The sequence below is a fragment of the Chlorella variabilis genome (assembly GCF_000147415.1).
Source record: "Chlorella variabilis unplaced genomic scaffold CHLNCscaffold_1, whole genome shotgun sequence".
Taxonomy (NCBI): Eukaryota; Viridiplantae; Chlorophyta; class Trebouxiophyceae; order Chlorellales; family Chlorellaceae; genus Chlorella; species Chlorella variabilis.
In genome coordinates this window covers 2,760,007-2,784,931 of record NW_005435087.1, presented here as the reverse complement: position 1 = coordinate 2,784,931, position 24,925 = coordinate 2,760,007, and the positions used below count along the sequence as shown (strand labels likewise).

Sequence of the window (24,925 nt, the reverse complement as noted above, 5' to 3'; positions counted from 1 at the left end):
CAACAGAGGTTTGGGGCGCTGGGCTCCCGTGTGCCGGGCCACAGAGCGATGCAGGGGCAGTGTACAGCCTGCAGAAGTTTATTCTGCTGGGTCTGGGCATGGATGTCTTGACCGCAAATGATTGCCGGGCATTTCCATCTCGCTTGCTCCCCAACCCCAAGATGACGCCCCAGCATCCGTTTTGTCAGCGTACCGCACGCAGAAGCGGCCAGCTGTCGACCTCTGCTGCGACCTCACGGGCGGCTGCGGGTGGCGGCCCTCAGCACCGAAGGCGCTCCGCGCAGTCTCTGTGGCGGCTCTGACGCACAGCGGCCTCAATGTACAGGTATTTACAGAGCTCAGGATGTACTAGGCTGCAACTACTTGTTTGGCGCTGCCGTTGCAGCAGCAGGCCTAGGGGTCGGCGCCTGGGCCAGGCGGGCGCGGCAGGTACTGCCTGAACCGCTGGACGCGCTTGAAGGTGACCTGGTTGCTGTTGTGGAAGCTGTTGGCGCCGTCGTAGGCGGTGCGGATGGCCGCCAGCAGGTCCTCGCCGTCGACCGTCCAGTCTGCAGTGCGCAGGCCGGCCAAAAGGGATACGGGTGGTGTCAGGAGCGTGTGTCTCAGTCTCAGTCTCAGTGCTCGCTCGAGCAGAAAGACGGGTTATGCCCCTGCCGCTTCCCCACCTGCATACTGGTAGCCGGTGTACCACAGGCTCTGCTCCCAGCTCAGGCCGTCGTTGGGCACCAGCACGGTGGTGGCGACGCGCCAGTCGATCAGGTTGAGGGAGTGGGCCTGGGGTGGGGTAAAGGAGGGGGCCCGAGTCAAGCATAGCAGAATGGGTGCAAAGCCACCCTTTATCAATGCAAGGGCGCGGCGCGATTTGACCAGCACACTGAACGTCAGCATGCCGCAATGCAGCAAATCATGAAACGCTTGGCAGCACAGAGATGTCTCTCTCCGGGCCAAGCTTTTCAGCAGCAGCGCCTCACCAGCACCAGCACGTTGCGGGCGTCGGGGTTGCTGCCGTAGCGGTCGATGCTGGGGTTGGTGAGGGCGAGGTACCGCCGGGATACCGCATCGTACCGCACCACGAATTTATTGCCGCCACCCGGCATCTCAATGAAGCCCTGCCATACAAGATCTGGGCCGGTGGCCGGCTCCTGGGCCGGCACATGCCGCTGCAGCTCCTGCTGCTGCTCCTCCTGGCCAGCTTGCTGCAGCACCCGCGCCTGCATGCCCCGCGGCGTCGTAAGCCCGGGCCGCAGCACGCCTGCCGTCGCCTGCTGCAACACCGGCGGCCGTGGCGGGCGCCGCGGGGAGGGCTGGGGGCGCAGCCTGTACAGGCAGGCTTGCTGCACGCCATACATGCGCCCCCGCCCATCGTACACGCGGCAGCGCAGCAGCAGGCCCACGCCGCCATTGGGCAAGCGCACTGCGAGCAGGCAGGCGGTGGCGGGCAGGTGACAGGCCAGGCATGGTCGGCTATGGTTGGCATCTCGCCGCTCCTGGCTGCATGGGGGAAGCTTTCTGCAGCCTAGGAGCATGCCAGCGTGGCACCAGGCCCGCCCTTGCCTGCGTTCCCCTCGAGAAAGCCGCCGCTCTCGACCGGCTCCGGCATCCAGGCCGGCACCAGAGACCTGCAAAGGTTCAGAAGCCCACAGTGAGCACCAGCTGGCGAGCAGCGGGCTGCCACGCCAGGCTGCCCGCAGCTCCTGCAAAGACCACTGCCAACTCGGGTTCACCCACCCACCCCATTGTCTCCTGCCCTATGCCTGACAGTACCTGTTGAATTGCACCGCCCGCGTGGCGTGCCAGGCGGCTGGGTCAAGCAGGTCAGCAGCCGCTGAAGCAGAGATTAGGAAAGCGCGGTAGTCCTGCGGCCAGCGGTAGCCGGGCCCGCAGCTGCGTCGAGGCGCGAGGAAAGGTGTGTGTGGTGGGAGGTGGGAGCAGAAATGGCGCAACACCAGCAGTGGTGCAGCTGCAGCAGCTGCAGGAGCGGCAGCTGAGCTCAAGAAGCGCACATGTACTCCATTCCGTGCCACAGCCTGCCTCCCTCCAGCACCACTGGCACACTGCCTGCACGCGAGGTGCCAGCACAGCAGCAGCAGAAGCGGCTGTCACAGCCTGCAACACTGCTTCACCAGGCAGAAACACAAGCAAGGAGGCATGGCAGTGCAATGCAGCGGCGGCGGCGGCAGCACTGAGGTCCCGACCTGTGCCAAAGGAGCAGCTCGGTGGCGGCCTCAGCAGCGAGTTGCGCTCCCACGTCACGCCGCCGTCCATGGAACGTGCAATGCTCACCATGTTGCTGCCAGCCCCGTCATCAATCCCAAGCAGGTACAGTGCACCTGCGCGGCAGCAGGCACGAGGCGCAGGCGTGATGCTGCCTAGGCGCATTCCAGCATGCACATGGCAGCAGCAGCGAGCGGCGCCAGCCCCTTGGCTGCCTGAACCGCACCTCTGTGCAGGAAGAGGGAGCTGCAGTACTGGTACCACACTTCGGCCCGCAGCCGCCAGCTGGCGCCGCCGTCTGTGGAGGCATACACGGCGGTGCGCGGCGGCATGCCCCCCTGGGCCTGCTCAGGGAAGAAGTCCTGCGGCGGGCACACACACGGACAGCGGGATGATACCTGTCAGCCTTTGCTGGCAGGCCGCAGTGCGTTCCTCGGGCGTGATACTGGGAGCGAGTAATGGGGTGCAGCACACACGTCGACGCTGCAAGGCATGCGGCGCACTGCGCCAACCCAAAACTCAATTTGATATGAATGGCAGTAGGCAAGGCAGCGCACGTGGGAGACCAGCAGCGTGTCGGCATCCAGCCTGAGGATGGCAGGGGAGCTCAGGTAGAGGGATGTGTTGGGATCGGAGTAGGCAACCCGCACAAGGCCCTGGTTGTGCAGCGGCGGCGGCGCCGCTCCTGCCGGCCGCGGCGGCAGGCGCAGGTGGCTGGGGATGGGCGGAGGCTCGTACATGGCTCGCAGGCCGGGGCCCTGCAGAGGCGGAATGGCAGAACAAGGAGGCACAGCGGAGGGGCGCCTTCAGCTGGCGCCGCCTGCCGCCAGAGGCTCCTGCCTCTCGTGCTGGCACGCTCCGACAGCCTGTTGGCGCTTGATCAGGCACTCACATGTTGCAAGGCGCTGCTTGGTAGCGCGATGGTCACCAGCACACAGCACCAAACGAAAGGGAATGCCCCAGCGTGTCCGCAGCGCCTCCCCGTCCCACGCATGGCAACTGTGCCCCGATGCGTGGTCGCGATGCGTGGTTGAGAGCGCGCTTGCAGCTTGAACCGAGTCCCATCCTACGCTGCGGTCGCTGCCAACTCAGCTGGGGCGCAGGCGCGCATGTGCAAGCTTGCTCTCAGTGCTTGCTCTGGGGCATTCATCACACAATTGGCATTCACTGTCGGCAAGCATTCATGACTGAGCCGATTAGCTAACATTCTACTCTGCTGCCGCCGTCCCGCCCTGTCCCTGGCTGGGCGCTGGGCGCGGCAGGTACTGCCTGAACCGCTGGATGCGCTTGAAGGTGACCTGGTTGCTGTTGTGGAAGCTGTTGGCGCCGTCATAGGCGGTGCGGATGGCCGCCAGCAGGTCCTCGCCGTCGATCGTCCAGTCTGCGCCATGGTGTCGCCAGCAGTTGCGTGTCTGCTCATGCCTTCCCCCAATGCTGCCCACTGGCCAAAACTACAAACGCAAAAGCAACGATGGGGGACTGGCTGTCGCCCTGCCGCTTCCCCACCCGCATACTGGTAGCCGGTGTACCACAGGCTCTGCTCCCAGCTCAGGCCGTCGTTGGGCACCAGCACGGTGGTGGCGATGCGCCAGTCGATCAGGTTGAGGGAGTGGGCCTGGGGTGGGTTAAAGGAGGGGGGACGAGTCAAACACGGCAGAAGGAGTGCAAGGTCACCCTTTGTCAATGCAAGGGCGCGGCGCAATGTTGACCAGCACATTAAACGCCAGCATGCCGCAATGCAGCAAATCATGGAACCATTTGGCAGCAGAGGGATGTCTCTCTCCGGCCCAAGCCCCTGAGCAGCAGCGCTTCACCAGCACCAGCACGTTGCGGGCGTCGGGGTTGCTGCCGTAGCGGTCGATGCTGGGGTTGGTGAGGGCGAGGTACCGCCGGGATACCGCATCGTACCGCACTAGGAACTTGTTGCCGCCACCTGGCATGTCGATAAAGCCATGCCACTGCAGCCGCCACGGCGCCTCGTCTGGTCCCGCCCTCCCGCGCTGCGGCGGCTGCTGCTCACTTGCAGGCTTGGTGCCCTGGGGCAAAACCAGCTTCCGCAGGCTCGGGGCGCCACCACCTGCCTCCTCTGCCAGCTGACGGCCGTGCTGTGCCGGGACCTCGGGCCTCTGCTGCGGTCCGCTCTGGCGCAGCTTGAACAGGCAGGCTTGCTGCACGCCATACATGCGCCCCAGCCCATCGTACACGCGGCAGCGCAGCAGCAGGCCCACACCGCCCTCCCAGAGCCTCACTGCAAGCAGGCGGCGGGTGCGGGGCTGTGAGCCAGGCCCCCGGCTTGCCGCACGGCTCTTGCTGCACGGGTGGAGCCACGCCGCGGCAGTGACACCTTCGCTGAGCCAGCACAGCGCTTGGGCTGCCGGTGTGCTCACCGGCGTTGCCTTCCAGGAAGCCGCCGCTCGCCACCGGCCCCGGCATCCAGGCTGGCAGCATGGCAGTGCTGCAGGCGGGCGGGGCAGGCATCCAGGCGGCCTCGACGGGGCGGAGCCGGGGCGGCCACGCAGCGGAGGAATGCAGCTGTGCTGCAGCCCGGCCACACAGCCAGGAGGCCGCCCTACCGCACCTGTTGAACTGCACCGCCTGCGTGGCGTGCCAGGCAGCTGGATCCAGCAGGTCCGCAGCCGCTGGGGCAGAGATTAGGAAAGCGTGGTAGCCCTGCGGCCACTGCAGGTTGGAGCCGCACCTGCAGCCGGGCGGCGGCGGTACCGCCACAATCGCGAGCGAGGCCGCGCAGCACGAGCGTGATAACAGAGGCGGCGCAAGCACAGGGCTCAACGCAGCACCAGTTCAGCAAGTCTTGGCATGAGAGCTGCGGCACGCATGGCAGGTGGGGCGGCGCCACAGCAGCGCTTGGGGCTTACCAATACTCCATGCCGCGCCACAGCCTGCCGCCCTCGAGCAGCACCGGCACCGCGCCTGCCCATACACAGCGGCAAGGAGCAGTCAGAGCAGCAGGCCATCAAGAATGTGGCTTTCAATGGCCTCCAAATCTCCCATCACAGCCACACACACACGCGCGCGCGCGTGGCACGGCACACACACACACACACGCACATCACCAACACCACTACCCAAGCCTCTATGCAGCTGCTAAATGTGCACAAGGCTGGCGCGCAGCAACCTGCCGCACCTGTGCCAAACTGGCAGCCCGGCGGCGGCCTCAGCAGCGCGGAGCGGTTCCACGTCGCGCCGCCGTCTGCCGACCGGGCGATGCTCACAGCGTTGCCCTCGCTGGCATCATCTGTGCCCAGCAGGTATAACAACCCTGCAGCAGGACAGAGCACAGGCAGGCGAGCGCAGCACAGCTGGGCCACAGGCCACACAGTGGTCGAAGCATGCCGGCAACGCAGGGCTGCAGCGCACACAAGCCGTGGGCTCAGCTTGTAAGAGCCAGATTAGCTGCTGGTGCAACCCTGCTGCCCCTGCTTGCTCGCCTCGGTGCGCGAAGAGGGTGCTCCAGAGCAGGCCGGGCACCAGGGCGCGCGGCTGCCAGCTGGCGCCGCTGTCCTTGGAAGAAAGCACGGCGGTGCGCTTGGGGCGGCCCCACTCTGGGAAGAAGTCCTGCGCCGGCCAGGCAGCACAGCAGCCTGTTTATGGCGCTGCAGGGCCGCCATATCAGGCGAGGCGAGGACCAGCGGGTGAGCCGGGAAGCCAGCCAGGCTGCCGCCTTGCGGCCCAGCGAACAACCTTTCTGTTTCTGCCGCCAAGCCATGCATATCCTGATCAGCCACTCACGTGGGCAATGAACAGAGTGTCAGCACCCAGCTGAGCGATGGAAGGGGATCCCAGGTAGACTCCAGTGGCTGGATCGGAGTAGGCAACCCGGACCAGGCCCTGGTTGTGCAGCGCCGGCGCCGCCGCTCCTGCCGGCCGCGGCGGCAGGCGCAGGTGGCTGGGGATGGGCGGAGGCTCCGGGCCAAAGATGGGTGCCAGGCCAGGAGGATCCTGCAGGTTGGATCGGGCCCACTGGATCACACATGCAGGAACGGTGGATGGGCTAGGCAAGAGCTTGGGGCTCCTAAGCGCCGCTCGGCGGGAAGTGGGAAGGACACGCGGGAGGCGCAGGCGGCGGTCTCGGGAGGTCAGCGAGTGGCCCTACACACGCTCACCGGCAAGGGGGTGCATGTGGAGGGGTTGATTGCGGTAAGAGCGCAAAGAGCGGTGATGAGCAGCGCCCCCATGGCGGCCAGGAGCCCGGCCAAGGCCCGACCCACACCGTCTGGATGCAAAAGCAGCGATTTCGGTGCTTCACGACACCATTCCATTTCCACCTATCGCCGCCGCCACCTCAGCGCCGCCACCTCGTTCGCATGCCGAGCTATCAGCATTATTGCAGGTGAAGGAGGCATTTGGATGACAGTGTCATATCGCCAGCTGGCGCAGTCCAACCTGCGACAGCAGAAAGCTGCCTGAGATCCCCCATCATGTGCTCTGCACCCTGGCAGGCTCTGGTACGTGCCCGTCGCGATGGCCGCCCGGGGGCAGGGCGGCAGTCTCACCAAGGCTGAAGTGCACTCCCTGGTCAGCTCTGTCGGCAGACTGGTAGCCAACGGGGGGCAGTCACGGGGGATGCATGCTGGGAGTGCTGTGCTGCAGCCGACACAACCCGCAGCAGACTCAGCAGTCCAGAGACTTGGTAGATGAGCTTATAGCATCTGACAGACCTTCAAGTCCAGAGATAGAGTACAGTGCTAAAGAGAGACCTAATGTTCATGCTAATGCTTTTTTGGCCGCCTGCCGCGCCGCCGCCAGCGCCTTGCACACACGCCGGTGCCCTCCGGCGCGCCAGTCGGCATGGGAGCAGGCGGTACCACAATACCACACCGCTCGGCACTGCCCACATCGCCGGCTGCCAACGCCCTGACCCGCGGCGGGGCCCCCCTCGCCACAAAGGTTGCTGCAGGCCAGGTAGGCGCAGCTGCGGGCAGAAGCCGCCTGCGCGAGCTCCAGCCGGGCTGCGGCCGCCTGCCCCGACTGCTGCCAGCCCTGATGCGCCAGGTCGGCGAGCGCTGCTAGAGGCTGAAGCAGTGCCGAGGCTTCTGAAAGTGCCTCGCCGGAACCTGCCTCGGGCACAGGTGGCAGCGCCTCAAGCGCAGCCGCCAGCTGTTGTGCCAGGTCCGCTGCCGGTGCCGCATGGATGCTGCTGCCGCCCTGGCTGCTGCTGCTGGCGGCGTCCCCAACCTGGCTGCCCTCCAGCAGTGCTTGCCGAATGCTTTCAGCAGCGCTCTTCAAGGAATCAACCAGCGATCGGAATGTGGCCTGCAGGCAGGCAGGGAAGCAGTCAATTGCGTAGCTGCGAGAAAACAAACAGGAAGGCAGCCCAGCAGATGCCTGCAGGCTGCCACGCTTGGTCCTAGGTTGGCAATGGCATGAGCCGCTCGCTGCCTGGGGTTGTCATGGATCCTGGCATGCTGCAATCGCAGCGCACACATGAATCTGCGCCCCAAGGTAGCCAGCAGATGCTCACCAATGCTTGCGCCGCGACGATGGCAGCGCCCAGCATCAGCTCACGAGATAGCAGCAGTTGCAGCATGCCGGCTCTGACCAGAGCGATGGCCACATGCGGCTGGCCGATGGCACCGCCGCAGAAAGAAGCAAGTACCTTTGCCTTGTAGGCAGCGATGACGCTACCAGCCACCTCCTGCACGTGCAAAGAGCAGCAGCTCCAAGGAGTGTTGGACAGCAGGTGAGGATGGATGGGAAGGAAGGCAGGACGGTGGGGCTGCTAAGGTGTCTACCCATGCTGCACCCTGCGCGGTGGCCCAGCAGCGCGGCGCCAAGACACGCTGCGCACCAGACCCCGGCTGCCCCAGCCAGTCACCAGCAAGCCCAACCGCCGACGGTGGCAGCGAGTCCCAGCGACGGCCTCACCGCAGCGAAGCAGGGCTGCAGCGCCTTCACCAGCTGCTCCAGCATTGCCTCATCCATCAGCGGCCAGCAGCACAGCGGAAGGCTCGCGATACCGGACAGCACAGCTGCCAGGCCGCTGCCCACAAGAGCGTGCGACGCCGCGTCCGCAGGAAGCTCCGCAGGAGGCCTTGACATCAGCAGCGCTGCCGCGTCTGGAGCCCCAAGCAGGGCATGCAGCGCCTCAAAATGCGCCGCGCACAGCGCACGCAGCGAGCTGCAGGTAGCGGCAGGCTCCAGTGAACGGCAGCAGCAGCGTGCACACTTGCATCTCTACCACACAATCTGGGCAGCTCACCTGCTTGGAGAGGAGGTGCTGCCGCCAACGCCGTGCCTCTCTGCTCCCAGCAGCACCATCGCAGCAAGCGTCAGCGCTTGCGCATGGCCAACGATGATGGAACGCCATCTGAATTGAACCAGCGCAGGGCGGTCCGGCGCTTGCAGCAGCCAGTGGATCAGGCGGCAGCTGCGGCTGTGTAGGCCCCACACCGCCTCCACTAAACTGCAGGGTGGCAGCTGCTCTGGCTGACTGGGGCTAGCCGTGGTGCTGAAGCCGGCGCTGTCGGCCCATTCCAAAGCATTTTTAGTGTTGGAAGACCACAGCACCACTGCCACATTGGCTGCCAAAATGGCAGGGTAACTACGTCCTTTAGTGCGGGACCAGCAGCCTGCCTCCCACTCGCCATCAACCTCCCCCCGCTGCTGGCGCTCCCGCCGCTCCTGCTGGCACCAGGCATCCAGCTGCGCCAGCCGGGGCAGCAGCCGCAGGGAGGCATCTGCAGCAGCGGCCCAGGCTACCACCTGCTCGCCGCTGTCCATGCAAACGCTGTCCATGTAAAGCATGGTGAAGAAGAGCTCCAGCGGGGGCAAAAAGTAGCTGCACAGCCGGGCTGCAATCTCGCCGTCAGCTGGCAGCGCCATGGCGTGCAGTGTGGCAGCCAGGTGTGGCACCGCCCTCATCACAGCCAAGGCAGCTGAATTCCAGTCATTGCTGACAGTGCCGTCAGCATCCGGCAGTGCTGCTTTCAGTGTAACGCAGATCCCCCCCAGCATCCGGGCAGCACACTCGCATGCTGGTGCCAGCCTTGGCCCCTCAACCGCAGCTGGCACGGGCAATGCCAAAAAGATGCGTGCCGAATGCTCCGCTGCGAGCAGCCCGACAGCTGGCTCGCCTGCAACGGCTTGCATCGCCGGCCGCATCTGGTCTGACGCCAGCGCGTTGACGATGTCAGCCACGGTAGCGAGCGCCAGCTGCTCTGCCGGAACCTCAATCAGCATCGGCTGCCCGTCCACCAACCTAGCAGGGCCGGCGGCAGCAGCGCCGGTGCCGGCACCGTTCAGCCTGCCAGCTGCCGACAGCTCCTCCAGCTGCGCCGCCAGGGTGCCCAGGTGAGCCAGCAGCAGTCGCGACACCGGCACCGACGCTGCAGCAGCATGGTGGTGCTGGCGGGGCGCCAAGACCAGCAGCACGTTCACCACAAAGACATACTGGTGTACTATGCTCGGTGATCGAATCAAAGGGCTAGGGCTGCCCCCTGAACAGAAGGAACACAGGTTTGGGAGGGAACGGGGCAGGGGTCAGCCCCAGTCGCTGTGCGGTGCCACCATGCATGGCGGCAGCAGCCGGGCATGCCGTTCTGCTGCGGGCACAGAAGGAAACCGACAAGCTCAAGCCGCACGCGCAGCCCAGCACCCGCCTGGATGGTAGAAGCTAAGGTGCAGCGCCTCAGCCATTGTTGCCAGCCAGGGTGGCACCGCCTGCGGCGGCGCCATGGATGCCAGGAATGCCGCAATCTCCTGCTTCGTTCGCCCGGCTATCCAGCCGTCGGTCAAAGGGCGAATGGCAGGCAGCTGGGGCAGCAGCAGCATCGGCATGAAATACACAGCCTGCAGCTGTTGCTGAACCATCTCGACGAGTGGCCCCAGAGTCTGCTCCCCAGGCTGCAGCCGGGCCTTGTCCACGCATTCTGCCAAGGCTGCCTGGCCGGCGCCGCACACCAGCAGCATACCCCCGCGCGCAATGCGGAAAGCGTCGTTGCGCTGCACAGCCAGCGCATTGCCCAGGTGGCAGCACGCTACTGTGGCTACGCAGGCGGCACTCAGCTGCAGCCAGGCAGCGATGTTGTTCAGGCCGGTTGCGGAGAGGGACAGGCGGCTCTGCAGCAGCGCCGTGTTGAGTGCCTCAAGGGCTGCAGACAGCTCGAACATCAGGCTGCAGGCAGGATGAAGGCACAAGAACGCTTCAGCAACGTTGGGGCTTGCCGGTCTGTGCTGCCGCCCTCTACAGTGTGCGCATTGGCGGTGGCAGGGTGGGCCGAGCGGCGGCGCTCACCTCTTCAGCTCCGCGGCGTCAGACAGCTCAGCTGATGAACACTCCAAGGTGGCCTGGTCAAATCCTTGAGCCTCCCGCTCGAGCGCGTGGGCCGCAGCATCGCTGGGCGCTGGCGAGGCCAGGCCAGCAACGAGGTGGCGCAGGTGGCGCTTCATCTGGGTAGCCATGTTGTGAAGAGGAATGACGGATGTGGGCGGGTGAATGTGGGCAAGCCCGAGGGCAGCCCATGCAGCGGAGGAGGGATGCTTAGCATTTCTGTCCAGACTATTGATATGCAACTATAGAATACATCTCCTGAAGCACTGTTGCACACGCGTCATCAAGGCCAAATGGGCGCCTGCGCTACTTCTGCCGCCGCCCGAGGCACTGCAAGGTGGGTGCCGGCGCCCCAGCACCTGGCCCCAGCACCCTTCACACTGCAGCGTAGCATCTGGATGCACATCTGTTCGACAAAACGAAAAGCTTCACAGATCTGAGACTAAATGGCATATGGACTGAACAGCAGCGCGCTACCTGCAAGTCCGCAGGGTCGCTGCCACACCGATGGACATGTCTACACCACCAGTGGTACGGTGGTACCACCGTAGAGATGGGTGCTCATCCAGAGACTTGGTAAGCAACAGGGACTCATGGCTTCACGGCCAGCACCTTCATGAATGGCGTGTTGCGGAAGACGCCTGCCGGGTCGTACTTGGCTTTCACGGCGCGCAGGCGCTCCAGGTTGGCGGGACCGGCCGCCTTGGTGGCGGCCTCCTCGTAGCTCATCTCGGGGTCTGCAGCGGCGGCAGAGCACCCGGCGGCGGGCCGTCAGCCAGAGCACCCTGCGCCACGCCTGCCCCCGCTGCAGCAGGGCTGATCATGTGTTGTCCTGGTGGCAACTGGCAGGTCGTCACACACATGGTGTCGGTTGAGGGCGTCCGAAGTGGCGTATCCCCATGGATGGCATCACTCACACACACACACACACACACACACACACACACACACACACACACACACACACATGCACACACACATACATGTCATTCATGGGATGGATCCCCACCACCACCACCACAACAACAACAACAACAACAACAACAACAACACACACCTTCCGCCACGTCCAGCAGGTTGACATACCGCCCCATGGAGGTGGACAGCGGGCCCAGCACGGAGCGCAGCCGCTGCGCATACGCCTTGCCCGTCTCGTGGGCCGCGGCGTCGGCCCACCCGGCCTGCACCACCCACTGCAGATCTGCAGGGAAGGGGGGGAGGGGGCAGCGGGCCACGGGCAGGCTGCGGGCAGCATGTACATGCGGTACTATCGTAGTAAGGGGCCAGTCTGCGGGCCCCAGCCACGGCCACACCTTCCCACCTCGTGCCATGCACATTCAGCACAGCATCCGGCAGCACTCCAGCGCCCGCGGGCCTCCACCCACCCGCCTCGTTGAGCCCCACGGGCGCCCGGCTCTCCCTCAGCTTCCCTCCCATAACCTCCAGGACCGCCAGGGTGAGCGCGCAGTCGGGCAGCGGCAGCTCGTCGGCGGTGCACCGCACATACGCGTCGATGAACTCGTCGGTGAACTGCGGTACAGGCAGCGGTACAGGTGGCATGGTAGGAGGTACAGGAAGCAGTACAGGCAGCGGCTCAGGCAGCGGTGCAGGCGGCAAGGGACGTGGCTCGGCGGAGCCAGAGGCAGCGCAAGTGCAGGCGGTGCGGCGCGGCAGCCAGGCGGCGAGCAAGGAGGCGCGGCGGCGCCGCCGGCTGATGCAGCAGCGGCGGCGGCGGCGGCGGCGAGCCCTCGGAGAAACGGGCAGCCACGAGCCGCCGACACGCCCCCACCTTCTCCGCCGCCACGTGGCCGCCGCTCCAGGCCTCGTAGTGCACTGGGAAGGCCTGGGCCAGGCCCGTCACGGCCTCGTAGTGAGTCAGCTGGGTCTGATGCCAGCTGGACCTGCCCACGCTGTCCTGCGCTGGGCCCGGGGCCGGGCCGGAGGGAGGCAGTGTGGGCATGCTGGCACACGCAAGGCCGCGCATGGCTGCTGTAGAGGGCCTGCTCCAGGCCAGGGGCCAGACAAGCGCAGGCAGGCGCAGGCAGGCAGGCGCAACCCAACGCAGCTCTGCAGCTCCCCACGCTGCAGGCACGCTCGCCTGGATGGGTCCCAGCTCCCGCAGCGGTTGGACCAGAGCCTCTTTCTCCTCCACTGGCCGGTCGCCCACAATCACCAGCTGCTCACATCAGGCGCGGGGCCAGCAGAGGGGCAGGGAGGGGCATGGCTGAGCTTTCCACTGCCTTGGGACTGAACCAGGTGGCGCTGCGTCTCCCGGCCGCAATCCCTCCAGCACACACACACACACACACACACACATACAAACCCCATCCTACCACCCCCACCTCACCCACCATCGAAATCAGCACAGGCCCCAGCTCCGGGTGCACCATGCGGGCGCAGTTGAAGCCGACGGCAGGGTCGGGCAGCACCACGGCCCGGATCCAGCGCAGGACAGACCTGCAAGGGAGCAGGGCGAGGTGTGCAGGCAGGAGGGCAGGCAGGCAGGCAGGCAGGCGGGCAGGGCAGGCAAAGCGGAGGTGTCGGCGAGGCACGCGCGCCAGGGATGAAGCGGCGTCGGCTTCCTCGGCCGCTGACGTGGCAGCGTGCCCATGCCCGGCTGCTGATACTGCTCTGCTGGTGCCGCTGCTGCTGCCCCGCGCCCGCCTGCATCTCTGCTCGCTGCTGCTTCGCACTTGAAGGTGGCGTGCTCCGGGTCGTCCCTCCACACAAAGGCGCCCGAGTAGGTGGGGGCGTCATACAGCTGCAGGGTGAGCTTGGTCACAACCCCCAGGGTGGAGCCTGCGGGGCAGCGGGGCAGCGGCAGCAGGCAGTGCCAGTGGCAGCGCAGACATCATCCGCAAGCAGAGGCTGAGGCAGGACTGGCAGAGGCTCGCCCTGGCGGGCATGCAAGGCATGGGGCAAGGGGCCAAGCCGCAGGCGTGGGCGCGGCACGGCCGCGCTGGCTGGCATAGCAGCAGCCCAGCTCCGCGGCAGGGTTGAGCATAGGCCCCACCTGCGCCCCTCAGCGCCCAAAACAGGTCTGGGTCGGGGCCGCCACTGGTGACATTCACCTGCAGCCGGCGGTGGGGTGTGGCGGAGCAAGCAAGGCGCCGCGCCGCGCCGCGCCGCGCACATGCGGCCGGCAAGGCACACCAACCCTGCGCCTGGCTGCGCGCTGTTCGCAGTTACTACACCAGACAGGCCTCGAGCCTGCTGAGGGTGGCGCAAGCACCGGAGCAGCAACTAAGGAAGCGGGAGCAGGGGGCTGCCCAGCGCTCACCACGGAGCCATCCGCCAGCACCACCTGCGCGCCCAGGATGCTGTCGCAGGCCGGCCCATGGGCGCGCGACAGCAGGCTGATGCCGCCGTTCAGCACCAGCCCCATGCCCACCACGCAGCACACGCCCAGCGGGGCGGCCAGCCTGCAGCGCGGGGGGGTGCGGCGGGCGCCGGGAGCGACTTGCGGTGCTGAAACGGGGGGAAGAAAACTCCTGACGGGCACGGGCGGGAATGCTCCATCCGGCCAAAGCCATACAAACCTTGTTTGTGGATCGAAAACAGAGCCTGCACTCACAGTCTGATGCTGACCCCGCCCCGCTAACACACACACACACACACACAAACACGCACACACACAAACACAAGCAGCCCACCCGTGCAAGGCCGTCTCTGCGTCCACGTCGCATGCCAGAGCGCCGCCGTCCACCACCGCCGTCTTAGCCCCTGGATCTACATAAACGCTGCAGGTGGGCGGGGGCAGGGCGGCGGCAGCGGCAGTGGGGATGTGGACATGCGCCACCGAGCCCTGCTGGAGCCTTGAGCCGCGAGGGGGCACAGGGGCATGCAGGAGGCGGTGCACGGCTTCAGCTGCAGCAGCAGCACCAGCGCCACCTTCGCATGAGGGATAGGTCAATCATGAGGCCGCCGTCCACCCAGCTGGGGTTGCCCTGCAGCCAAGGAGCAAGCGGCAACCGCGTGGGCGGGTGGAGAGGGCAGGGGCCGCCGTTAAGAGCTCGAACGGCGGCATGATGCGTGTGTCGCAGGCGGGGCTGGAGGGGGTGCACGCAGCGCTATTGCAGCGATGTGGTGGCTTTAAGTTGGCAATGGCGCATGGGCACATGTGAGCCAGCAGCGGGAGCTCACCCCGCCGTGGCCCCCGCCCCTCACCGCCAGCGGCAGCCCGTGGGCGGCGGCAAACTTGACGGCGGCAGACACGTCAGCGGTGCCTGCAGGCAGGGGGAGATGTTGGCTGTCCAGGCAGGCTTCCCCTGGTGCAGGATCTGGCATCGGGCTGGCGTCCAGCAGCTGGCAGGCAGGCAGGAACAGTGAAGTCCGGCAGCTGCGGAGGGCGCCGGCAGCCGCCCGCTCACCGCGCGGCTGGACAACCAGTGCCGGGGCGGGGAGGCGCGCGGGGTGATTGGGCGACACGGACCAGACGCTGGTGGCCTGCGTGAAGGCCGCTTCCGAGGGAAGCAGCAGCCTGCCGCGCAGCTCTGCGCGCAGCGTCTCGATTCCCTCCAACTCGAGACCCATGGTGGCGAGGAGACACAGCCGGGTGCTGTGCAGGGCTGCAGGGGGCAGGAGGGGCTCTCCGAGGGTGATTGTGGGGATGCACGGGAGATGCAGGCGATCTCTGAGCTGGCAGCTCCAGGTGCGTCTGGCAGTACCATTGGGCGCCGCAGGCTGGTTTGTTACCAGCTCAGGGGAGCTCGATCAATGATTTTATTCAGAGATAGCCCTGAATTGCACAGCTTGCATGGCGTCATCCATCTCTTGTGATCAGCACCTCCTCAAGAGAGGAGAGGGCGATGCGGGCAGTGCGGCAGCGGCCGACGTCGGGGAGAACTTGCTGCCGCCAGCTCAATTGGCCGAGTTCCATCACTGCACACCATGGCGACTGGTTATAGCATGCTATCCTTTGTTCCTGTTCAGCGTCATGTGTGCATGCCTGCCCAACGCGTGGCGGGGCGGCGGTGCGGGAAGCGGGCCGTCCCTGTACTTTAGCCGTACAATGTCTCGATCGGTGTTTTGCCGCTGGCGCACTGGTCAACATTGACTGGTTGACGTGTTGAAGGCTAAATCGCGCCGCGACACCGCCATCACCCGACCGACAACTCGCACTCCGCCCAGCAGCAACGAAGCAATGCAAGCTGGCCGGTGCAGCGTGTCGGCAGGCCGCGCCGCAGCCTGCGCGCCAGCCGCGGGGATGCCGCACGGCCAGGCGCGGCAGCGGCGGGGCATGCTGGCAGCGGCGCAGAGGCAGCGAAACCCACCGTCGCGCCCAGTCCAAGCAAACGGCTATGAGCCAGAGCGGCAGCCCGGGGATGTCGGCGGTGGTGGCAACCTGGGGCAGCAGCAGCAGCAGCGGCGGAACCTGCCGGTGCCGATGGCGCCACCACCACCTCCGCCGCCGCCTCCTCCTCCGCCGCCGCCGCCGCCAGGGCCAGCCAGCGAGGTGCGCGCCGTGCATGCATGCATTGCACAATACCATGCAGCTACGGCGGAGAGCCATACATATCGCCTGGTGGCCTGCCTGCGCCGATCCGCACAAACACTCTTCACCCCGACGCCGTCGACCGCCGCCGCTGCCTGCCCAGACCCGACCTCACCCAGCCTCCACTGCTGCCCTCCTGCCTGGCCACTCGTGTGTTCACCCGCCTGGCGCAGGGCATCAGCAAGCGCGACCTGGTGGCTGGAGGCGTGCTGCTGGGAGCCCTGGCTGTGGGGGTCCAGCTCAGGTGCGGCGCGCCTGCACCGCTGTTCCAGCCCGCGCCGCCTGGCCCTGCCCGCATGCCCGCCAGCCGGCTGCCAGCACCATGGCTGCTGCGCCCACCTTGTAGAGGGAAGGGGGGAGGTGGGGAGCCACCCCTGGCACCAGCGGTGCGGCTGTCGGCCTCCGCACATAAATATCACCACTATGGCACACATGCACCAAACACTCGCCCCCCACCCCCCACCCGCCCGCTGCAGCAAGGGCCTGCTGACCAAGCTGCGGCCGCCCGGGGAGGAGGCGGAGCTGGGCTTTGTGGCCAGCCAGCTGAGGGTGGAGGGGGTGCCGCCGCCAGGTGAGGCCCGCGCCCATCTGCTCCTGCTGCCGTTCTCGCTGCCCAGGCCCAGCCCTGCCCTCCTGCTTGCCGGCCTCCCCCTGCCCCGCGCCCCTGCCGCGCCCCCGGGACCGGCCGGCACTTGAGGGTTGCGAGCGGCACAGCGTGCGGCCAGCCAGCCGTTGTTTCGAGGCTGGCCGGAGCGAAAGGCGTTGGTCGGCCCGCCTGCTCCAACACCTCTGGCCCACTGCCGCTTCCCAATACCTCTGTCCGTCACACTGCCGCCCTGCTGCCGCCTGGCCGCCTGCTGCCTGCGCTGCAGTGATACCAATCATGGACCGCCAGTCGGGGAAGGCGGCGGCCCTGGCGGTGCAGGGCCAGGTGCGGGCGCCGCCTGGGGCAGTCAGTCGACCCTGGTGCCCCGCTGACCTTGGCTGGAAGGGGAGCTGCGCTCCTGCCCAGCGGCTCCCGACGCACACTAATTGCAGCAGCAGGCGCCCCAGTCCTGGCTGTGCATTAACCCATACCTCAATTTTTTACTCAACGGGTTCCCGCCTGTCTGGTGTGCAGGGCGGGCGGCTGTACATTGTGACTGTCGACCCGCAGCGCCCCAGCCGCCTGCTGGTGCAGGAGACCGCCAGCGGCAGCCTGTACGCGCTGCAGGTGCGTGCCGGGCGGCTGGCTGGCAGGCGGGGCCCGGGCGGCGGCCGGGCGCTCTGTGCTGCGCCGCTTGCGTGCTTGGCTCGGCGGCTGCGGCGGTCTCAGCTGGCTGGCTGATGGGTGGCCGGCCCCTCTGGACCCCTAGTCTTGACATCACACCTTACCCTACCCCTTACCCTACACTGCCCTACTACCTTACCCTGCTACCTGCTGTGTGTGTGTGTGTTCAGACACGAGTGGACGAGGTGAACATCAACGCCCGCCTCGCCATGGAGCGCCTGTTTGGCACCCCCGACTGGGAGCAGCAGCTGCAGCAGCTGCGGTGAGGATCGTCCGGCAGCCCCGGCTGGGATCCCAGGCTGCCCCCTGCAGCGGCTGCGGTGAGCGGCCCTGGGCACGCCCGCCGCGGCCGGCCGGCTGACTGGCTGGCTGGCTGGCGCGCGCCCTCAGCTCCACGCGCCAGTGGCGCCTGCGCCAGCAATGATGACGGCTGTGGTGTTGCTGGGCGGTGCCTGGACCCTGTGCCACTATCCGAGTGCTCCTTGAGTGAAGCAACAGTTATGATGCTGTGCACGACCGTGTGTTTGAGAGAGCAGGAAGCAATGCCTGTAGTTTTATGAATTGGCGACGAATCAGGAAGCTAGGGAAGGATTGGCGAGAGGTGGTGGCCCCCAGCACATGCCGCAGAGGGTTTTTCTTCCTTGCATGCGCAGAACCCTTTGCATGCCGCAGAACCCTTTGCATGGCCCAGAAGAAGGACAAGAAGGACACTGAACGGAGCAGAAGCAGAGCAGCAACGCAGGGCTACCTGCCTGGCCGCCTAGTAGCAGGCCTCGTCAGCCAGGGGGCAGTAGTCTGGCTGCCACTCTCGGTACTGCTGCCAGTCGTGGTCCGGCGGCAGCGGCGCCACCCGCCGCAGCGTCCACTGCTCCGCCACCAGCTGCGGCTCGCTGTAGGAGGGGTAGCGCTTGAGGGAGGCAGCCGCCACGCCGCAGCGGCGGAAGTAGGCCTGCAGGGTGGCAGCCACATAATCCTGCAGAGGCAGGCAGGCAGGCAGGCAGGCAGGCGCAGCAGGAAGGTGGGGCGTGCGCCAAGCTGCCGGGCGCCAGCAGGCGGGCTGGCCGTCGCTGCCGCCGGATTACTCGATGAGCAGGCACCTCTCCTACCTCCAGCACCCCGCCCTTCAAGTCACACACACACGCGCGTACACACACACAACCACACACACACACACCTGGCTGAAGCCTTCCTCTGCGTCCAGCGCCGCGGCCGAGCGCAGGGTGGCGGGCGACTGCAGCCAGTACTTGAGGAAGGCGGGCTCCCCGATGCTCCACGTGTAGTGGTTCTGCGCAGCGCAATCAGAGGGGCAGCAAGGCAGGGGCATCCGTTGGCGCTGGGACCCCACCATGGCGGCGCTTAACAGCCGGCCGGCACAACCGCGCTCAGCGAGCAGGCGGGCAGGGTGGGCAGGCGGGCAGGCGGCCACTGCGCCGACGCCACGCACTCGCTCCTCGTTCTTTGAGGCTCCGAAGAAAGCGAGGGCAGCCGAGGCATGGAAGCCTGCAGCGGCAGCGCGCGCGGCGCGGCGCAGCAGCGGCACATGCGGCGGCCTGAGCGGCGGCAAGGGCGGGGCTGCTGGCTGCAGCGCAAGCACCTCGTATTCATCTGCGGACAAGCCAAACTGGGCGCAGCGAGCGGCAGCCACCAAACCTGCGGGGAGGGGCGCAGCACGGTCACAGCAGGCAGGGCCGGCGGCGGTCGGTTGGTTGGTTGGTTGGTGGGTGGGTGGGTGGGTGGATGCGCTTAGGAGCAGCGGATCCATGCCGGCAGGCGCCGGGCAGGCCGCCAAGCGGCGGCAGCGAGCGGCAGGAAGGCGGGCGCGCGGCCGGGGGAGGCAAGCTGGCAGGCAGGCAGCAAAGGTGTCAGGCCTGCAGGCAAGCAGCTCCTTGAGCAGCAAACCCTACACCCTAAACTAAACCCAAAAAACAGGAGGCACCTTTGTCAGTGAAGTACTCTAGCAGCGCCCTGGCCCCATCCCTAATGGAATCCAGCTCGGGGCTGGTGCCGCGGATGGCGGCCAGGGCGGCCGCCGCGCCGCCGCCGCCGCCACCGCCGCCGCGTGCCGCTGCCGCGAGGTCGGCCTCTATGTGTCCCAGAATGGCGGCGCCCAGGGACAGGCGCAGCGCATCTGCAGGGGTGAGGCGGGGAGCCTGGCCGCCGCCGCCGCCGCCGCTGCGGCTGCCGTCGAGTGCCTGGCCGCGCGCGCGAAAGGCCGCAGCCGCTGCCGCCGCCTGCATGTCGGGCGTGCCGCCGCCGCCAAAGCCTGCCGGGGCGCGGCCCGGCGGCACGCCGCCGGCTGCCCAGGCCTGCTCCGCGGCCCTCAGCTGCATCTCTGGGGAGCCGGCGTGCATGCGCTGCCAGCCCGACAGCGCGGCGGCAGCAGCGCCCGTGGAGGAAAGCGCGGCGCTGAGCTGGCGGCCCAGCGCTTTGAACTGCGCTTGGCAAGCGGGGAGGGGGAGGCACAGGAGGGTGGCAGCAAGGCATGAGGCAGATGTGCGAGCAGCATAGGTGGGGAGGGAGATATGACACTGCTGTCGTCACACTAAGGTGCAGTGCCGCTGCTGCTGGGAGGGCCCCAACAAGCAGCGGCGGCGGCGGCGGCGACGGCGGCAACGGCGGCGGCAGCAGGAGCACAGCAAGCAGCAGGCTGGCAGTACAGCAGCAGTAGGCTGCTGCACTGATGGAGGAGCAGGGAAGCTGGTGCTTGGCTGTCGGCAGCGGCACCTGCCTGGATGTAAGAAAGAAAGTCAAACCATGCTCGGTCAGCCAGCGCCTCGGGCCCGCCCTCGCTGCCGCAGTGGCCGCAGGAGGCGGCGCTCTCGAAGTAGGGCAGCTCCTGAGCCAGCAGTACCGCATAGTCCCACTGGTACTGCTCCTCTTCCAGCCGCGGAAGCTGCGGCGCAGCCGCCGCCGCGCCGGCGCAGCCACCTGGCTCTCCGCCGGCTGCGCTCGCGCTGCTGCTGCTGCTACTGCTGGCCTGCTTGAGAGCTGCCAGCGGCGCGGCCAGCAGCGCTGCTGCCAGCTGCGGGTCCAGCCGTGTGGCGTCAGCCGCCGCCGCCTCTGCCTGCCCCTCCTCGGCTCCCGTGGCTTCAGACAAGGCGGCGGCGGCCTTGCGGCCATACAGCTGTGCCTCCTGCTGCCACAGGGAGGCCTCTCCCTTGAGCGACTCCAAGACGGCCCCAGGGCCCCAGGCCAGGGCCACCACAGACAACAGGGTGGTGCGCCTGCACCACAGCAGTCACGCCAGGGTGCGGCTCGGCTAGCGGCGAAGGCAGGCGGCAACCAGGGCGGCAACCAGGGCGGCCGCCGCTGCGATGCAGGGAAGCAATTGCAACATCGGCTAACTCGATGCCTGATGCTCTGCACGCGGGCGCTGCGCCGGCGGAGGCCTGCCCGCGACTGGAGACGAGCTGGGCGGCGCATCCCGCTGCTGCGCCGGCCCAGGGCACGGTGGATGCGACATGGTGTGGCAGAGGAGGAAGAAGCTGGCGCCTGATCGCTCCTTTACTGGCGCTCACGTCCGGCATGGCCTCGGCTGAGCTGGCGGCCGCCCCGGCAGCGCCACAGCATGCAGCAGCAGCTTCTAACCCAGGACTGCCTCTTGACGATTCCCAATGACCATGAAGTTCACACAAAATACCCAGATGCTTTCTAATCATGCCAAGGTTCAAACAGAAGATTTCCTACGCTTCAATCAATAGCGGCACGCCAGTGTTGCCGCCCACCGCTCCCCTCGGAGCTCAACAATGCTCCCAACAAGGGCCACATGTGTGCCCCCGCCGATGAAATCACTGATCCGTGTTCACTGCAAGAACCCTGGTCCCCGCGCTTGCCTCACGGCCCCACAGGCGGCGGGCTGCCGCTTGCGCCGTCGCCGCTCCCCGCGCCGCCCCGCGCCCCGCCGATCCCCAGCTGGCCGACGCAGCCGCGCAGCCAGGCGGCGGCGGCCGCCATGCTGCGGCGCAGCAGCAGGCGGCGCAGCTCCCGCCACACCAGCTGCCGCTGCTCCTTGTCTCGCAGCAGCAGGAGCTTGAAGGCCTGCGAGTGAAGGGCAGCGCTGATGGATGCTTCTCGCGGTGGGCATGAAGGCAGAGGCAGGCACTCAGCGGGGGTCACATGTCGAGCCACAGCGTGCGACAGGGCAGCCGGTCCCGTGCCCTGCTGTGCACTGCTGGCGGGGCAAGGATACCAGCAGGCACCGGCAGGGAAGGAGGCAGCACATCCGGTTGACATCACCAGCAGTCCGCTCACCAGCACCTCCTCCTCCCTCAGCCCCGCCAGCCCCGGCAGCAGCTCCAGCGCCTCAAAGGCGGCAGCCAGGGCGCCGGGCGAGTCGGCGCTGGCCAGAGGCTGGATGGCTTCTGTCAGAAGGTCCAAGTGCTGCTGCGGCGGCACCCCCAGCAGGCCCGGGGGCGGCGGTGGCGGGCCGGCGGCCTCCTGGGCCGCGGCGGCGGCCGCGGCCGCGGCGGCGGCGGCGAGGTAGGCGGGCGCGGGTGCGGGGCCGGCGCCTGCCGCCCTCGCCGCGCCTCCCTCCCGGCTCAGCGAGCGCACGTCGAGCGGGAGCAGGGCCTGCGGCGTGGTGGGGGAGGCCCCTCCAGGCGCCGAGTGTGCATCTGCAGAGGCCGGGGCCGCCTGCCGCCTGCCCCGACGGATCCTGACAGTCTCGGCGATGGTAGTGCCCTGGCTGTGGGAGGGAGTGCCCGCCGCCGCCTTGACGCTGCGACACGCGCCCATGCCTTGCTCCTGCCGCTGGGAGGCAGCCGCCTCGGCCAGGGCATCCAGGCTGGCGTGGGCAGGGTCGGTGGCGGGGGTGGGCACCGGCGCCGCCGCCGCCTGCTTCTGCTGCTGCTGCTCCAGCGTCTGCCGCCGTGCCGGCGGCGCCTGCCCTGCCACCAGCAGCCCCACCGCTGCCGCCGGCGAGCCGGGCGGGCGAGCGGTGGCGGTGGTGGTGGCCCGGCGGCGGCGCTTGGTGTCGCGGGACGGACGCGGCGGCACGCCCGTCGCCACCGCCTCCGCCGCCTCCGCCGCAGGAGCTGCCACCCCGGCAGGGCTGCTGATGCTGCCTGCTCCCGCATCCGCCCCCGCTGCCCCCGCTGCCCCCGCACCGCCAGCCGCCTGCTGCTGCTGCAGCAGCTGCTGCTGGGCGTCCACGGCTGCGTGCAGCCAGGCGTGGGCTGCCGGCGGCACTCGGTGGTTGCGGCAGCGGGTGGGGGTGCTCCACACATACTCCCAGCTTTGGTCCTCGACATCCCCGGGATCATCCCCCTCTGGAGCATACCTGCAAAATTTGGAGGGGGAGGGGCAGGGGAGCAGGCAGGGGTGGCAGGGGTGGCAGCTGGGTGGGCAGGTGGCAGAGGAGCGGGCACCGAGGCGCGTCCTCGCGTGCGCCACCAGGCACGCCCACCTCAGGAGGCACCACAGCCGCCGCCCCTCCTCGCCCTCTAAGCCCAGCTCCGTGCCTAAGTTGACCTGCGAGCAGCAGCCATGGGGTCAGGATCCTGGCAGGGTGCTGGTGGCGGCTGGGTGAAACGGCAGCCGGCGGCGAGTGCAGGAGCGGGCGATAGGCAGGTGGTCGGAGGGCTAACGCATGCCCTGCCCGGCTGGCAGCGCACCCACCTCATCGATAGTCGCTTTGTACCAGCCGCGGAACTGCCTGGTGCTGCAGGATGGAGGCGGGCAGGCAGGCGGTCAAGAGGTGTGTGGGTGTTCAGCCAGCACGTCGCGTTGGCAGTGTGGCACGGCGGGAGTGCCCACTGTGCTTCCCTCCGTTCAGCAGGATAACTTACCTGAAGCGGCGCTCCACTGTCGTTCCCACAAACAGGCGAGCCTCTTCCAGCGTGGGCGGCACTGGGAGCGTCCCCATGGTGTGCTGGATGCAGAAGTGCTGTTGACGCGGCCACCGCCGTCGCGCCGCCGCCGCCGCCGCCGCTCTCGGTCCCAGTCAGGAGCCTTCAGGCGCCCACAGCAGGGAGCTGGTGGTAAGCTGGCGCTTGTGCGTGGCTAACAAGGTTGATTACGCGACTACCAGAGCGGGGAAGCGTCGAGACTCGCACACGCGACCCGCTCGAAGCAGGTTGGACGACTGTGACGTCAGTGTTTGGACTCAGGAGCTGTCAACGGGGTTGGATCGGCCAAGGGAGAGCTAGGAGCAGGCATTCCAGCTCGGACCCCTTTCTTAACCTGTCGCTACAATTTCAGCCTCCCCGTGAGCCCCTCCCTTCGTCTGAAGCCTCCCCGTGATCACGCAGCAGGCTTCGTGTGTGTGCCTTACACATACACTTGTGCAACTGATCCAAGTGAGAGCAGGCGAATGGAGAGTGCTGCCCTGCTGCGCAAACGTTCACGCGCCGCTGCACTTCACACGTCGCTGCAAGCGCCGCTACTTCCTCGCGTGTTTCGGCGGCGGCGGCGGCATGCTGCTGTCGCCCTTGCGCTTGATACCCAGCATCGCCTCCACCTGCGGCACAGGAAAGGGAGCGCAGAGTTCAGTCGGCAACAGTGGCAGCGGCGCAGCAGCGGCGACAGCGGCTGGTCAGAAGTGTAATAGGTAGAGACAGATTGCAGAGCAGGGCAAGGCAGGGCAAGGCCCGCAACCGTAGCTCCGCTGGGCAGCAAAGGGAAGCCAGCCAGGCGGCCCGCCGCACAGGCTTCCCTCCTCTCGCACCTTTGCGTTGCCCACCAGCGGCGACTGGCCGGGCAGCTTGCTGAGCACCGGCGTGGGCGCCGTCAGCTGCTCGGCGCGGTCCACAGTCGCATAGCCTGCAGAGCGGGGCAGGAGGGGGCAGGGGACTCCGGTTGAGGGGCACAACACGCTGTGCCACAGTGGGAAGAGGGCCAGTCGGGGAGCAGCGGCAGCCGGCAGAGCGGCGGCGCGGGTGCCGCAGCCACTCGTCTTCCCCACCCGTGCGCACCTGAGATGGCGTCCCGCGACTGCCCCGGCTTGACGGTACCGCTGAGCACGACGTACGGCGTGGCCGCCTGCTTCTGTGCCGCCTGCATCTTGCCCAGGCTGGCGGTACCGCTGGTGGCCCCCACATCGCTGGCCAGCTTCTTCTTGGCTACGTCCTCTGCCGCCTTCTTGGCCCGCTTCTCCCGGCTGTTCTTGCTGGGCTGGATGCCGTGGAACCTGCACAGCAGGAGGGAGGTAGGGCAGCAGGGGCAGGGCACACACGCAAGAGAAGATTGAGGGCCGGCAGGGCACGCTGCACTTGCGGCGGCTGCCGCGCTCCTGGCGCCAGCCAGCGGCCCGGCCAGCCCGCCGCCCGGCAGCCACCCCCCGGCCGGCAGGCCCACCCCGGGGCCGGCAGCGGCTCGCCGGCGGGCCGCACCTGTAGCACAGCTGGCGGAAGGCCTCCTTGGGGGTCAGCACCCGCCCATACTCATCCTTGCGAGTGAGCGCCACCTCCACATCCAGCGCCAGCCTGTCCTCCTGCCGCCCGCCGGTGTACACCTCATCCAGGCCCTGCAGCGGACAGGGAGGGGGCGCAGACAGGGAGGGAGGAGGAAGGAGGGGGGGGGGCAGAGTGGTGTGGTGAGCAGGGAGGGCCCGTGGCGAGCGCCCGACGAGCGGCGCGCGCCTCGCCCGCGGCGCCGGGCCCCCACCCCCCTACAGCGCCTGAGCCACCACCAGCTCAACCCCAGCTCTCTCTCACCCACC

At 67.6% G+C, this 24,925-nt stretch overlaps 3 protein-coding genes across 3 annotated transcripts in view; all 3 read right to left on the bottom strand.

Annotated features, from left to right (window-relative positions):
* Positions 1-393: 393 nt before the first annotated feature.
* On the bottom strand, positions 394-10,635 carry CHLNCDRAFT_133630 (hypothetical protein; the record flags this gene model as incomplete). Its single annotated transcript, XM_005851891.1, has 25 exons — positions 394-548; positions 666-774; positions 972-1,414; positions 1,540-1,619; positions 1,765-1,884; positions 2,004-2,058; positions 2,196-2,330; positions 2,441-2,576; positions 2,772-2,972; positions 3,513-3,595; positions 3,721-3,829; positions 4,029-4,462; positions 4,602-4,669; positions 4,793-4,912; positions 5,091-5,145; positions 5,360-5,494; positions 5,595-5,790; positions 5,965-6,174; positions 7,087-7,488; positions 7,697-7,870; positions 8,101-8,353; positions 8,816-9,091; positions 9,347-9,560; positions 9,816-10,348; positions 10,469-10,635. 25 exons carry the CDS (start codon positions 10,633-10,635, stop codon positions 394-396), a joined length of 4,863 nt encoding a protein of 1,620 aa, XP_005851953.1.
* A 460-nt stretch (positions 10,636-11,095) lies between these two features.
* CHLNCDRAFT_133629 (hypothetical protein) lies at positions 11,096-15,037 on the bottom strand (the record flags this gene model as incomplete). Its single annotated transcript, XM_005851890.1, has 13 exons — positions 11,096-11,241; positions 11,562-11,705; positions 11,890-12,034; positions 12,294-12,419; positions 12,597-12,680; positions 12,856-12,961; positions 13,198-13,303; positions 13,518-13,575; positions 13,785-13,926; positions 14,158-14,244; positions 14,387-14,451; positions 14,672-14,730; positions 14,875-15,037. The coding sequence occupies 13 exons, from the start codon at positions 15,035-15,037 to the stop codon at positions 11,096-11,098; spliced, it is 1,431 nt and encodes a 476-aa protein (XP_005851952.1).
* Positions 15,038-18,028: 2,991 nt separating this feature from the next.
* Positions 18,029-24,925, bottom strand: part of CHLNCDRAFT_49703 (hypothetical protein) — a gene marked incomplete at both ends in the record, with an annotated part of 11,849 nt that continues 4,952 nt past the window's right edge. The window contains 13 exons of the mRNA XM_005851889.1: positions 18,029-18,241; positions 18,443-18,553; positions 18,713-18,918; positions 19,205-19,705; positions 19,993-20,492; positions 21,107-21,306; positions 21,520-22,546; positions 22,673-22,737; positions 22,885-22,927; positions 23,652-23,725; positions 23,933-24,027; positions 24,180-24,394; positions 24,597-24,730. Of these exons, the coding sequence (XP_005851951.1) occupies positions 18,029-18,241; positions 18,443-18,553; positions 18,713-18,918; positions 19,205-19,705; positions 19,993-20,492; positions 21,107-21,306; positions 21,520-22,546; positions 22,673-22,737; positions 22,885-22,927; positions 23,652-23,725; positions 23,933-24,027; positions 24,180-24,394; positions 24,597-24,730 (3,384 nt within the window). The remainder of the gene's footprint in view (positions 18,242-18,442; positions 18,554-18,712; positions 18,919-19,204; positions 19,706-19,992; positions 20,493-21,106; positions 21,307-21,519; positions 22,547-22,672; positions 22,738-22,884; positions 22,928-23,651; positions 23,726-23,932; positions 24,028-24,179; positions 24,395-24,596; positions 24,731-24,925) is intronic.